Raw genomic sequence first — 14,494 nt, forward strand, 5'->3', positions numbered from 1 at the left:
AACCCTGTTTCAGCCCTAGGAGAAGGTGGCAACGGCCTCTGGGAAAAAAAATAATTGTAGCCCACACCTTGAAGTGGCCTTCAGGCCTTGTGAGTCTGGCAACTTGCATAAAAAAGGGAAGGAAAAAAACCAAAAAAAAAACCGCCCTGGATTTTCGGCGAAAAAAAAAAAAAACGCGACCTTTTTGAAGTGAAATGTTCACAGTTGGTTCTATTGTATACATCTCCCTTTATGCATGATTAAAATAACCGAACGATTAAAAAAAACAAAGGTATAGATGATGTGACCTGTGACATCACATCTTTACAAAAGAGCCACAGAGCCTAAATTTCCTGCAGGCACGATTTGTACTAAGACTAATGGAAGAAAACATAAAATCTTATATTTTATAGAAACTGCACTGTCTAATTCCTATCAACTTTTGATATGATGAAAGGGGGGCACATCTCAAAACTTGTCCAGCTTTTACTTTCATAACTCTTGGATTTGTGTGGAAATTATGACACAAAGGGTAAACTTTCCCATAGGACCAGTGCAGTACATGTATAATGCCTGCCAGAATACCTAAATAGGTCACACTTATTGTAAACAAAGTTCACATGGTCTTCACGATTCCTTAAAAATTAAACAGGCCACTATTGATTCATGTGAGTATTTCTATTAGAAATTCGTTTTTATTGTACAACTATCACAATAACGACTGTACACAAATACCATACTTGACGAGTGAAATAATGTAGTTGTCAAATGCTGCGGTCAACTTAGGGCAAGACAACAAATGCAACCGTGGTTTTTATAGAGCGTTTTTTTTTTTAAAACCATACTTTGAAAAATTGAGGTACATTACATGTAGAGTGGTATAATATAACGACTATAAAACAGTTAAAGTAACACGTTGCCTTGGATCGGTCGAGTTGGTCTTTGATTGTAAAATCGTTTGTTACAAAATGCTAACCGCAATTGCTTGATTGGGTGGCGATTTAATGATATGCATTACTCATACTCCGGTTTACAAGTCATCAATATTCATATTAGCTCATCAATAGTGATGTCAGCTAGTGAATATGCATTAAAAAACAAAGCTACAGGGTTTCTCTGTGACACAGACCATACGCCTCTCTAAATGTTTATGCATGATGTCATAATTCTTACCCAAAATGAGGCTATGGGCGCACGTTTTCCATTACTTGCAGTGGCTGCGCCCATCACCTCGTTTTGAGTTAGCATTGTGACGTACCTTATGCATAAATATTAAGAGAGGCGTATATGAGTCTTGGAACATAGGGTTTTCCGAACATAGCTGTGTAACTGTAACACCCACATCACTCTTTACTCTTTCATCATTGCATTTTTTCAAACAGTTCAAAGAGGTACTTCAGCAAAACAAATATATATATAACACAAAATAGGAAGAGCATACAAAATAGCTTAAAGAATTCAGCAAAAAAAATATATATATAACACAAAATAGGAAGAGCATACAAAATAGCTTAAAGAATTTCAAATTCACATAATGATACAGGAAGGCCAGTATTTATACAAATAGTTTGAACAGTCCTGGGACGAAAACAAGTTTAAATTCACATTAGTTTCTCATGATTAGTTTCTATAATGATCATAATTATTTACATTGTCACCAAATTAATAAACAAACATACAAAATCGAAAATGTAACTAATATCTGTAGCGATTATCTTGATGGCTTGAGAGGGACGTTGACAGGGCCCAGTGCCATACAGCTGTTTAGCAAAAAAATACTGCTCGACAAATGTCTCTGCTAAACAAATTTGTTTGTGTAATGTTATCTTGTAACCTGTCTCTGTTTAATAAGCAATACTTGTCTTTGCTTAGCAAGTTTTTGTGCTTACAGGCTTTATGAAATTGGGCCCTAGTCTATGTTAGCACAACTAACGGGATGAAGAGGAAATTATGAACAACAAAATTCAGATTTAGATATGGGATGTTTAATGTAATAAAACATAGATTTTTTGGCAGAAATTTGTTTGTTTGCATATTATATGAACAAAAAATATGCACTACTAGATGTAAAATTTTAACCCAAGTAATATGCCCGTGATTTTTTTCACAAAAATTGGGAAAGTTTTGAGTATACAATGTCTACACACATGCACTAATTGCCTTTCTAGAGAAGGGTTGATACTTCATAGCGGCAATGGGACATTGGAGGCAATTTCCTCCATTGCCTCCAAGCCATGCTATATGAATTTCCCCCGATATAGTTGAACATTTCCCTCATTGAGGTGCCCTTCTCGTACAACGTAAAGCTGCCTCGCCCTTTTTTATTTTTTTATTTATTTTATTTTTTAGAATGAAGCGTCAACTCTGCAGGAATATGAAACTCTTAGACAACAAATTATGTTGTCTGTGTAACATCTGTTTAAGACAGATGCTACAGAGTCGCGCCGAACCAAACAGTTAGGAGCGACTGGCACACTAGAAGTTGAAAGTTAAACTGTTGCAGTCTTTCGGAATGACTCTGGAGTGCCTTGGTTTCAGACTATGATCTCGTCATGATCCGAACCAATGTTATGTTAAGTTCGGCTGTTCGAAACCAAAACTTATTAGGGTCTACCTAGAGTCGCTCTTAATCTATTTGGTTCGGGGCAACTCTGGTGTGCCTGACTGAAACAGTGTTATAACCACCACCCCCCCCCCCCCAGTTACATTAGCAGGTTTATACAATATCTACAACGGTCACCGTGCATCCTTATCGACGGCCAGTTCTCTGCCTGTTCTGCCGAGTCAATCTGCTTGTCCGTCTCTGGGTTGATGCAGAGGCAGACGATCCGAGGTTGAAGCCTCCAGGATTTGTTGGAGTTCCAGCTCCGAAAGCGGGAGCTGCTGATGGGGCAGGAGTGCCGAATCCTCCGCCCCCCGCTCCTCCTCCACCTAAGGTTGTAAAACAACAAATAACAAGTTATCAGTGAACGATTTCCCTTATATAACGTAGCAGGCCTGATACTTCACCGAGGCAATGAAGGCGATTGCTCCCGTGCCCCCCTTGTCATTGCCTTGGTCATTGGTGCCCTTGAAGTGCTCCTGTAGAAATCTACAATGGAGAAAATGCCCTGGCTTTACCAAGGAGAAAATGCCTTGGTGCCCTTGCCCTTTCAAAAACTAAGCATACAGGCCTGGCGCAGCAAAATCTGGCACAAAATATATCAAATGCTACTCAAAAAATCACCATTTGCAACACAATATCAACATTCAGTGTGCACAAAAGTTGTTCTGTCTGAATATTTTGCCATGGAAAATTTCTGGATGAAATCTTTACCTGTTTTGGTATCATTGAAACAGTCATACCAGTCTTATCTGGGGGTATAAATTGGTACCTGCGGGGTTAGTAACTTAGAGGATAGAGGTTGATGTTTTTGGAAAAGCTTTTGCAGAGCTACGGCAGCCAAGGGCTGTATACTCCACAGGGACCTTAGAAAGATAACCATGGTACAAATAACAAAATGTAGAAATCACATCCCTATTATAAGGAGGGTTGACTGTACTCACCAGCACCAAAGTTAAATGATGTTGGTCTGCTCGGTGAGGCAAAGCCACCTACTGAACCCATGGGTTGACTGGCTTGCTGGCCGGCCTGACCAAACTGGAATAGCCCACCGGTGGCCGGCTGTGAAGCCGCTGGTGGTTGGGTCGCTACTGCTGCTGCTGCTCCTGCAAGGTGAATGAACAGGGAAGAATATCAACAGCATTAGACAAGACAAGACGTTATCTTTGTTAACTATAAAATAGGTTTGCAGTAACACCATGCAAATATCTTTTTGAGTAGAGTTGGTTCTGAAAAGAACCGATGATTTATGATTCTTAACAGTTATCTTTGTTCATCCCTCACTACCCCAAATCCTTCTTTGCCCAAATGAAGGACTCAGAAAGCTGAGGGCTATAGGTCAAACTAACAGTTGCTGATCACTGGGTCGGGCATTACAATCTCATCCAAGTCCAAATACTTTGGTGTGGAGTGACATAGAAGAGGAGGGGATTGATGGATTGAGGCCACATGTAGGCAAAAATGTCGAGAGAGAGTAAATAATAATGTTGCTGTAATCCGTCTCCTGAGACCTCTTTGGTATTTGTATTTCTCTTGTGCTTTCGAGTATAAATGGTCAACGAAATCACCTCGTCAACGAAATCATGGGCTCAACGGAATCATCTCGTGAACGAAACCTTAAATGAATGACGGTACTTACCAAAAGCGAATCCAGAGTTCTGACTTGCTTGAGAAGGGTTGGATGCCCCAAAGTTGAACCCCCCTACGCTCGGTGCAGGTGTGGAAGACTGACTTCCGAACATACTTTGTCCCGGAGCTGTACCACCAAAGGTATTGGTCGGCTGAGATGTTGATCCGAAGGAAGGTGGTTGGGAGGACTGCTGGCCAAACATTCCAGCTGTTGAGCTTGCGGCACCCGTTTGAAACGGAGAGGCCCCAGCAGCAGGTGCTGCACCTGTTCCGAAGACAGACCCAGTACTTGCTGCAGGCTTTGCGTTGAATGTGAAACCGCCGCTACCGGCTGCGGCAGGCTGGGTTGCGGAGACTGCTGGGCTGCCACCAAACTGAAAAGACGGTTGACTTGGCTGTTGGGATTGTTGCGTTGCTGCACCAAAGGCTGGCTTGAACTGAGGTACACCTGCGCCACCCATGCCTATCCCTTGATTTCCAAAAGTAGATGCAGAGGGCTGAGCTGGTTTAGAATTCACTGACTGACCAAAACCTTGGGTAAAACTTGGTTTGGTGGCAGCAGCGGGATTGGCTGCACCGAACATGGAGCTTCCGGCAACTGAGGGGGTACTCAAAAATCCTGATGACATCTGAGTGGTTTGGCCAGCTAAAGTGCCGGCTGATCCCCCGAGGGAAAACACAGGGGTACCTGTATTGCTAGTCGAAGGAGTGGCACCACCAAATTGGAACGGAGTACTCGGCTGCGCTATACTGCTCTGTGTAGATGGTGCGGCAGTAGGCACGCCGCCGAATGAGAGTCCAGCTGTTCCAAGTGTTGAAGCTGTGGTTGCCTTTGTGGATGAAAATTGGAATCCGGTTGTAGACGGGGCACTGCTTTGAGGGACTTGAGAAGTTGTCCCTCCAAATTGGAAAGTTGATTGAGTGTTACTTGGTGCAGCCTGGGCTGACGACACGAACAAGGACCCAGACATAGGATTGCTCGTTGCTGCTGGTGGTTTACCCACTGAAGCACCGAACTGAAATCCAGAACTCGATATTGCTTGTGTCCCAACAGGGGTCGTGGTTTGTGTTACCGATGAACTTGGCACGACCTGAGAAAAGAGCGAAGAACTTATGCTGCTGTTCTGGAGTTGTCCCGATGCTGTGGACGCAGGTTGTAGACTACCTTGAGATGAGGTGATGGTAGAGGTTTGTGGTTGCGATAAGAATCCAGTCAGCCCACTTGTAGGAGTTCCCTGAGTCAAGATTCCACTGCCCACTGGCTTTGATAAGGGATTAACACCATGTCCTGCTTGGGACGTGGTGGTTAGCTTCCCCGCTAACTGACCAAAAGCTGAACTCGAGGTGGCCCCACCAAGCTGAAGTGGAGACGCAGTGGCTGCAATGTCTGTACCAGCTAGCAATCCCTTCAAAACAGAATCTTTCTTTGGTGCTACTGATGCAAGTGACTGCCCAACGGGAGTCTGTATGGATGAAGCTGTGGGGTTGATTCCAGAAGAGGGCTTAGCTTTATCAGTCACAGTAACCCCAAGCACTGATGAGGATGTGGAGGAACTAGGAATGATTCCAGTCGGCTTTTCAAGGCCAGCTGTCAGGAAACCACCACCAAGAGATGTCTTGGACACACCGAGGGGAGCACTAGACGGTTGTTTACTTGCAACTGTGCTCTGAAGTTGCGCCTGTTTGCCGCTACCAATAGTTCCGCTGTTGTTGCTATTTAAGCTTGGAAGCTGCAGGCCGTCTTTTGAGAGTGAGGAGACCGGCAAGGTTTTCATTGTGCTGAGTTTGAGCATCTCAGTCGAAGACAGAGATGAGGGAGCAGCCGAGCCAGTTGAGATCACAGGGTTTGCAGACCCTAAGCTTGTTGTGGTGACTTCTGGTTCATCTGCGCAAATGCAACAGAAAAGATTTTAACAACCAAGTCTAAATTTAACCAGAGAAATCAGCAGTTCCCCCTTTTAAAGGGGGGCTCCAAGGTCAAATTGAGTGTTGTGATGCACTCCTTTTCCAAAAGATGGAGCTCTCATGAAAGTGGGGAACAAGTGACAAGTCTCTCACTTCACATTAAAATGGTGCAAAACACCATTTTATTTGGTACAGTTTCAGGGTGACATTTAAAGCGTGAGGTCATTGGACAGCAAAAGCAAATGGGTCTTTTCATATTAAGTGGAATTTCTGTGCTGACTTCAGCTCAACTTCAATGCAATTAAGATTAATAATCAAAGTCATCAAAATACAGGTGCACATCTAAAGTGCACTAAAGGGTGTATTTCCGAGAGACAGAATCTGTTTTGAGGGGGAGACTTACTTTGTGGCTTACCTTTATCCTCATCCTCCTGCAGTGAACCAAGGATGTAGTTGACTCGCTGCTTGGCAAAGTGTCGATCTTCTTGGAGATCTGCGGCCGTGTATTCTCCAGGGGAGCCGGACTTCTGAGATGGGATAGGGCAAAGAAAATTATGAGTTTAAAAAGAAAAATTTGTTCCATGCAAAGGGTTCTCTCCCCAGGACTTTAAAGGCAGTGGACACTATTGGTATTTGTCAATGACTAGCCTTCACAGTTGGTGTATCTCAACATATGCATAAAATAACAAACCTGTGGAAGAAGTTGTGAGATAATAATGAAAGAAAAGTAACCCTTGTCACACGAAGTTGTGCGTGTTTAGATGGTTGATTTCGAGACCTCAAGTTCTAAATCTGAGGTCTCGAAATCAAATTCGTGGAAAATTACTTCTTTCTTGAAAACTAAGGCACTTCAGAGGGAGCCGTTTCTCACAATGTTTTATACCATCAACCTCTCCCCATTACTCGTCACCAAGAAAGGTTTTATGGCAATCATTATTTTGAGTAATTGCCAATAGTGTCCACTGCCTTTAAATTTAAACCGTAAGGCATTCTGGACCAAAATCTTGCAAGTTTAGCAGAAGCAAGCTGAATTGAAACAAGGTCCTCCAAACTTTTTACGTCATGTTTATATTTGGTTTTGAAAGCTTTTCCTGTTAATTGAAAGTTGCCAAACTATTTTTTCCTTTCTAGGCTCAGTTTGGTTACACCGTATCCGAATTGGCGTCTACGACTACAGCTTCGACTGTTGCTATGGATGAACTTAGAACTTGACAACGCGCATTTCAGTCTTAACCATAGCTGCCATATTGAATACACCTGACATTAATTTGAGTAGTAGAACAAAAATAAGAAGGTAACGGTAAGTTTACCTTAAGCATATGATGTCTCTGCTTATCAAGTTTCGGTGTTTTCAATCTGGACGTTAGCAGACTCTTAGCCAGCACTTCGGACGGCGTGGCGTCTTTAGAGCTTTTTGGATCATCAGTAACCTCTTGCATTTCTGAATCAGGTTTTCCAATCTTCTCTGTCAGTCTGGCCGCGGTCAGTCTGACTTGAGGAGTGGATTGTAAGACGTCTTCTCTGCTCCCTGCCTCGCCACTTTGAGGACTGCCGGGAGGTTGCCATGGTTTCTTGGTAGGAGAATCTTCCGGCATCGGAGGCTGGCTCATTACTCTTTTTCTCATCATCATCTGAAACAGGAATAATTTTGTTTTGTTTTAAAGGAAAAATTGATGCCTAGGCCTCGACCACAGCACCCACGGCAAATGCCGGGGAACCATTTGCTTTTACCAAGGTGCCCGTTGCAAGGTTTCAATACATACATTTGTCTCATAGAAGTGCCCCTTACCAGAGGAAAATTGCTGTGCCCCTTCAAGAAACGAAGTTCAATTCCTACATGTTTCTCAATCATCAAGTCAACTAAATTGGTCTAATCACACAAAGTTTATAATCATCTCACGATTCATATCCAGATTAATGATTCAAGGCAGTGGACACTATTGGTAATTACTCAAAATAATTATTAGCATAAAACCTTACATGGTACAAGTAATGGGGAGAGGTTGATGGTATGAAACATTGTGAGAAACGGCTCCCTCTGAAGTGACATAGTTTTCGAGAAAGAAGTTATTTTCCACGAATTTGATTTAGAGACCTCAGATTTAGAATTTGGTACCAATAGTGTCCAGTGTCTTTAACTTCACCCTTACATTTGCCATGGACGCTCTCCGACTGGAACTGACGGAGCTGTCGATTGCATTCCGGGGGGTGTGAGACTGCACCCCTCTCATTCCTGACCAATGGGAGGCTCTTTTTGCCCTTGTACTACCCTCCGGCGAGCTGTCCGACTGCGGGTAGCCGTTGATCATGGAGTAATTGGACGAGTCCGCTATGCTTGGAGTGCTGCTCCTTGATCCATTCTCAAGACGCCTGCCAAGAAATATTTTGTTTTAAATTTATTATTAATAAATAAACAAAATGGCAAAACGGGCCAAGTGTAGCAAGTTCTGGTGAAAAATTATTTGGATGTGGGCTCATGAATTGAGTTAGACACTTAATTTGAACCAACGACTTCCGGATTAACTTGCAGATTTTACCAACTGAGCTTTCCTATGTTGGCAGTCTCTCTGTTCTTATTTTCACACTAAAAAAAAATAAATCACACCCGCTGAACATGTTTCATATTTCAACAAGGCAGGCTGATCTAAGAAAATCCCACCTGCGTTTAGCAATGACTCCAGCTGACGAGGCTACACTACTAGCATCATCCGGCTCCTCTGTCTGAATCCTCTTGCGTTTCTCGTTCAATGCTGCTATGACTGCGTCCCTATGGAGAGGGTTCGGACTCCCGCTGTTTCGCTCCAGAGATAACCGACGAAATCTGTAAGAACCATCAAAATCCATTCTTAGAAGATGAGTGCTCATATGATTAATATCATTTCAGGTTGAACAAATACAAATTGACTGGAGTAGGATTTGAACCAAACTAACGACCTTCGGATTAACGTGCCTGCACTCTACCAACTGAGCTATCTAGCACTATGTTGGCTGTCCCCTGTTGTCAATACCTTTGTTCGGGGTGCCAGTCAGAAACTTTAGAACTTTATTCTTTTCCTTCTAATCTATGGGACTCGAGTCTAATACATGTATAACTTGTTTGTGTCCTTCTGGTGAACCATACTTTCCTAGGGCCCAATTTCCTAGAGCTGCTTTTAAGCAGAAAGTATTGCTTGACAATTGTCTGCTAAGCAGAATGAGCAGAACACCAGTCACAAATTTCACATGGGACATGGTGGTTTAGCTGGTAACCTTATTCTGGTAAGCATAATTTTGCTGTGCTTAGCTATTTAAATGGGTTCAGGTGTTTTGCCTAGACCTTTTCGCAAATACCATTGTGCAAGCGCAGACTTTCGAATGAGATGAATTGTGGGATAGATATGGATCAAATTTGGTCACCAGCTAGACCACAGTGCACCTAATTCCAAGATTTAGGCGCGTGCCCCAGTATTTGCGAAAAGGTCTATTAAAAGCGACCACTACAGCAAAACTTACAGTGGACTTGCAGACCGTCTATTGTCTGGTCGTGCAATCTTCACCGTGACTGGACTATGAGTCCTGACTCCGCTCCCTTTCCTGAGAGGGCTGAAGGAGAGCCCCGCCCCATCTCCGTAGAAGATGGAGCTCGCTGGTAGGAGCCCCATGCTGGTACGGGTATATTGAGGCTGGTGGGTAGGGTAGTGACGGTTCGTCAGGGGAAGCGGGATGCTGCTGTCGTGGTCCAAGGGATACGACATCTTGTGAATTGGCTTGAAGGGTTGTGGTGATGAACTGCAGTTGAGAAAAAGACAGATAAAAATGTAGAATCTATCCAGTGAACGATTTCTCTTGATTTAAAGGAAATCAAGAAACGTATACAAAAATACAAACTGCAAAATTAAGTTACCGAAAAATGTTATTATGTATTTATCGATTCCATTTGTAAAATACAGATCTTACTTTTGATTAATGATATTTTGTCTGAATGACGGATATTTACAACTACAAGTACTAGCTGGCAGGGGGCATTAGAACTTACATTTTACAGAAGCGCATTTATTCCACTGGAGTGGAAGATAAGAGTAGTGCCATGAAATGGGGCCAAGATCTGAAGGATTAATTGGAGGGTCAAAATTATAATAAAAAACACAAATGAAAAAGCAATTACCAGGGAGTGGAAACTTACTTTATAAAATGATTCTTTGATGGCGAAATTAAAGGTGACCGCACACTTTTTGACAGCGGAGACCTGCCAAAGCTGGTGTTTATGTTGGATACCTGTCTAGGTGAAATTTTCTCAGAAAAACTATAACCAGGTGATGAGTATAGACCTCTGGAAACGTACAAATCTTGATTTCTATGGTGATGATCTGGCGACTTTGACAAAATTACCGGCTCGAAATGTTTACTCTTCCATCCACTTTCTGCAGTTGCATGTCCGGAGCCTTGGAAATATTCTGACTCTCTTCTTAGAAAGGTTTTATGAGGTGGACTTATTGGTGAAATGATGGGGCTAATCACTGGTTGTGAAACGTAGTTTTTGAAAGGGCTACTTCTGCCGGTCCCAGGGCCTGTGGCTTTACGGCATTCGGCTCCGGCGGTGCGATCACCGTTGTCACCGGGGCCGCTGTCCCGTTTCGCACGTTTTGCCGACGAGTGTGTGACAACTGCATATTTTTGTTGTGTTGCTCCCGCTGTTTTTCTGCTGATTATGGTTGTGAACGCCAAAACTGACGCAGTGAATGTTGCCCATAGTAGAATTACTGACAGCACACCAAAACTCAGACCAAAGTGAAGAATAAATGGACAAATTATGCACAAAAAGATGAGCAGTCGACGTTCAGACATCTTTGATGGTGGTGGTGTTCCACATGTCTGTCACACACTTAGCATTTTGTCGATACCGGAATTAATCGATTCTTTTTTATTTCGAGTAAAGATCGGTGTTCAGAGCTATACCGTATTATTTGTTCGTCTCTCCCTTATGGAGTTGAAATAATCGATTAGACATGTGCCGTGCAGCCGTGCACAGTATCGAATATTTTTCTTAGGAAATGTTCAAATGAAGAAATAATTTAGAAACAGTGTAAGATTATAATGTTTAATCTGGCAAATTACATACATTCCAATTAAACTGATGTTATTTGGTTCTCCAAGCATATCGTTAATAATATTACTTTCTTTTGACCGACCGATTCTTACATGTAAATTCAGATTGAGTACATCTATTCTTCTTCTGAATAATTTTTCAAAAAAACAAAAAAACAAGAAAGATAAGGGCCTATGATTGGCGAGTATTTTTACTAAAACGTTATTTTTTTTGCAAAGTAGTATTTAGTGAGACATGTTGAGGTATATTATTTATGATAATTCTTATTCGGAGATTTAGTATAAATTATGCACACAAAACACCAAACCTTTGTTTCCTAAGTTTGGATTCAAAATAGTTCAAAACAAAGAATAGCAGCGCCATCGTCTTTTATAAGCGCGATTTTCATTGGTCAATCAAACGGCGGCAGATTGAGCGGCCATTTTGGATGTATGTAGAAAATAAATAAATAAAACAATTTGGACGGCGAATTATCAAGCTCAGATTTTCGGCACTTCCTTTTTATCGGTTAATATGTGAGTATTACTGAGTAATTTATTGGGAATACAAATAATGGAAAGTTAAAGTGATACATTTTCAGGATACTAATGAGAATGTCATTCTTGTGAAGCTGAACCAAAGAGACAGCTTTTTAAACAATTTTTCAACGCTTTTGTGACATGTTATTTTTATCGCGGTTCTCCCCAACCTCATCCCCAGGGTTTGTCGAGCAGTAGGAGGTTGACCGTCAAACGTGTTGGAAATAAAGTAAACCATGGGGACGAGGTTGGATTCTCCTTGACGGACGGCGGTATAAAAAAAATACACTTTATCTGTCAACAACTTTAAAATTTAATCAAATGCATAGGTAATTCATAACCTCCTAAAACACAAACCTCAGTCAGTGTAACTACTACTACTACGGTTGCGGAATTAGGAAAAGTTTCTGTATCGTATGGCGCCACCACTTTTGCATTCGATCTCCTCAATGAAAATTGAATGAGGTTGAGATAGGATAGATAGGCCTATCCTTTTTTTTCAAATTGTAAAAATTAGTGAAAAAGTGGTGGTGCCATACGGAAAGTTATCCTGGAATTTTCCGTATTATATTAAAATAAATTTTTAGATTTTTTCCTGACCCGTGACCGGACAAATTTCCGCTGGACATGTCTTTTTTTCGACTTTGTCAAACAAAAGTTTTTTTTAATTAGATGAAACACTCACATAATTCTGAAATTTGTGTTCTGTCATTTGAAATATATTAATGTAAATGTTTTATGTAAAAAACAGACTGACATCAAAATTAATAATTTTTCTCTCCAAACAAAAGGAATCAGTTTGTGGCGTCCAAATAAAGCCAGGAACCTTAAAAAAAAAAAGTAATATAAAAATAGAGAGCAAATTTAGCAATTTAGGAGGGCGCCCTCAATACGTTTGTTTTCCACAAAGTAGAAACTGGGTCAAGTTTAAAGACTTGCTTGTCCAATACCCAAGTAAAATGCTTTCACCGGTGATTGCGCGCAGTTGCTCAAGCTCCCGCAGCTCGGTTTTCAACTTGCGCGAAAGACTACTAGTACTATGCGCGTATTTTGGGCGACAGACTAGTCAATAAAGTAAAGTAATAAGTTTATAAGATAATTGGTACTTCATGATAAAGTGTCTAAATTTATAAAGGATAAACAATTGCTCAAATTGTTTTTTTGGGCCTATGTCCCTCAGTTAGTCCTTCTGAACCATTCATTTTGGCAATTGACTAATGACGAGAGAATTATGAATAAAACATCTGTCCAGTCACGTAAGCTTGGGCGATATCACGATATTATCGAATATCGCGATACTAATTTGGAAATGATTTCGATATCGGTTCGATTTGGCTTTAATCGAAATATTGATATATCGCGTCGCGATATCGATTAAGTATCGCAATATCGCGATGTATTCCTAGCTGAGACATCTTGCACCCTAGAGGTTTGGAGTAAAAACAAGAAGAATAGGTCATTAGAACACCTCTCTTATGCTATGACTGTCTCTTCTACAAGTTATACAACTTTCACTGGGAGTTTGAAGACTGATGATGTCAACTTTAATTAATCGCGATTATATCGAATATCGCGATATATTGTCGGCGGTATATCGTGAATAAAATAAATCGATATCGCCCACGTGCAGATTCTTCTTCTTCCTTACAAGTGCTGAGTTCATAAATAAAGATTACTGCACTGCAGCTGGGCACACACGTGAAACCATGAACGCAACCTCATTCAAGATAGATAGATAGATGTGAAAATATTAGCACTGCCGAAAGTCAGCACCCTCCCTCTTTCGGCACTTGCACTTGTAGTTGTATTTGCAGGCTATTAACAAGTTAGTGTTACTTTTATAAAGGAGACAGACTGTATTTCTTACTCTTATTCTTGCAGTGTCACACACCAACAGCGTCCGCAATGAGTTTTGAGTTTGTTCTGCCGTTGAGTCACAAGGACCTTCTTCAGAGCAGAGGTACCAACCAGTATGTGGTGGAAGAGGTTTACCCCGCTAGACAGGTACCCGACAGGGTCTATGGGTGTAAGACTGCACTGCGGACAGAGGGCCCCTCAATGATCCTAGACCATTTTGATGGTTTCTATAGTTTACTCAGGTAACTATTGGCAATCTGTGATATATATATTTGGTTTGCGGTAACACCATGTGTGTATCTACTTGCCAGGTAGAGTTTGTTCTTAGAGAACTGTCTTGCTTAATTCGGGTGTAGATTGTTTGGGTGTTCGGGAGACTTCTCAGTTCTGAAAAGAACTGTCCTGCTAATTAACTATTACCTGGGCGGATGGTAAAGAAATAGGCTGGGACTACTACTTGAGCTTGTAGGATTGTTATTAACTGTACTACCGCGGAGTCAGGTCTTGGGTTGGTCTCAACGTGATAATCTGTGACAGTTCTAGTTAGTTGACACAATTGCCGCCATGCCCCCAAGTCCCAATTTCATAGTTCTGCTTACTGGTAAGCAAATTTGTGTGCTTACTTTAGCAGAAAATTTACTAAGGTGCAAGCATATTTCACAGGGTAGCAGAACAGTTTGCTGGCCATATTGCGCGCTTACCATGTATTTGCATTGTGATGTCATTTGTTTTCGTTCGGCAAGCACCGGAAGACTGGCATGCCTTTTCGTGTGCTTATGGAATAGGAGCACTATGAAATGGCATTTGAACAGTAAGCACAAAATCGGCCGCTAAGCAGCGCTTTGAAATTGGGCCCTGCTCATTGCCTTGGTCTGTTAGTGTTAGTGTCTTTGAAATGCTCAAGTAGAAATTTACGTT

The 14,494-nt window shown here is 41.6% G+C and overlaps 2 protein-coding genes across 3 annotated transcripts in view; one reads left to right on the forward strand and one right to left on the reverse strand.

The window, feature by feature from the left end:
• Window positions 1–646: 646 nt before the first annotated feature.
• LOC117302341 (nuclear envelope pore membrane protein POM 121-like) lies at window positions 647–10,956 on the reverse strand. 2 transcript variants are annotated; one of them, XM_033786257.1, is made up of 9 exons: window positions 10,278–10,956; window positions 9,608–9,883; window positions 8,775–8,936; window positions 8,266–8,485; window positions 7,426–7,746; window positions 6,531–6,642; window positions 4,221–6,095; window positions 3,526–3,687; window positions 647–2,910 (listed from the first exon to the last, which is right to left on the reverse strand). In XM_033786257.1, the coding sequence occupies exons 1-9, from the start codon at window positions 10,937–10,939 to the stop codon at window positions 2,729–2,731; spliced, it is 3,972 nt and encodes a 1,323-aa protein (XP_033642148.1). In that variant the 5' UTR covers window positions 10,940–10,956; the 3' UTR covers window positions 647–2,728. The 2 variants fall into 2 exon arrangements, with proteins under 2 accessions (XP_033642148.1, XP_033642147.1); XM_033786256.1 differs by having other exon boundaries at window positions 6,519–6,642.
• A 678-nt stretch (window positions 10,957–11,634) lies between these two features.
• Window positions 11,635–14,494, forward strand: part of LOC117302457 (condensin complex subunit 1-like) — a 61,618-nt gene continuing 58,758 nt past the window's right edge. The window contains exons 1-2 of the mRNA XM_033786412.1: window positions 11,635–11,716; window positions 13,601–13,818. Coding sequence (XP_033642303.1) covers window positions 13,625–13,818 — 194 coding nt within the window. The 5' untranslated portion in view covers window positions 11,635–11,716; window positions 13,601–13,624. The remainder of the gene's footprint in view (window positions 11,717–13,600; window positions 13,819–14,494) is intronic.

The sequence above is a fragment of the Asterias rubens genome, chromosome 18 (genome assembly GCF_902459465.1).
Source record: "Asterias rubens chromosome 18, eAstRub1.3, whole genome shotgun sequence".
Taxonomy (NCBI): domain Eukaryota; kingdom Metazoa; phylum Echinodermata; class Asteroidea; order Forcipulatida; family Asteriidae; genus Asterias; species Asterias rubens.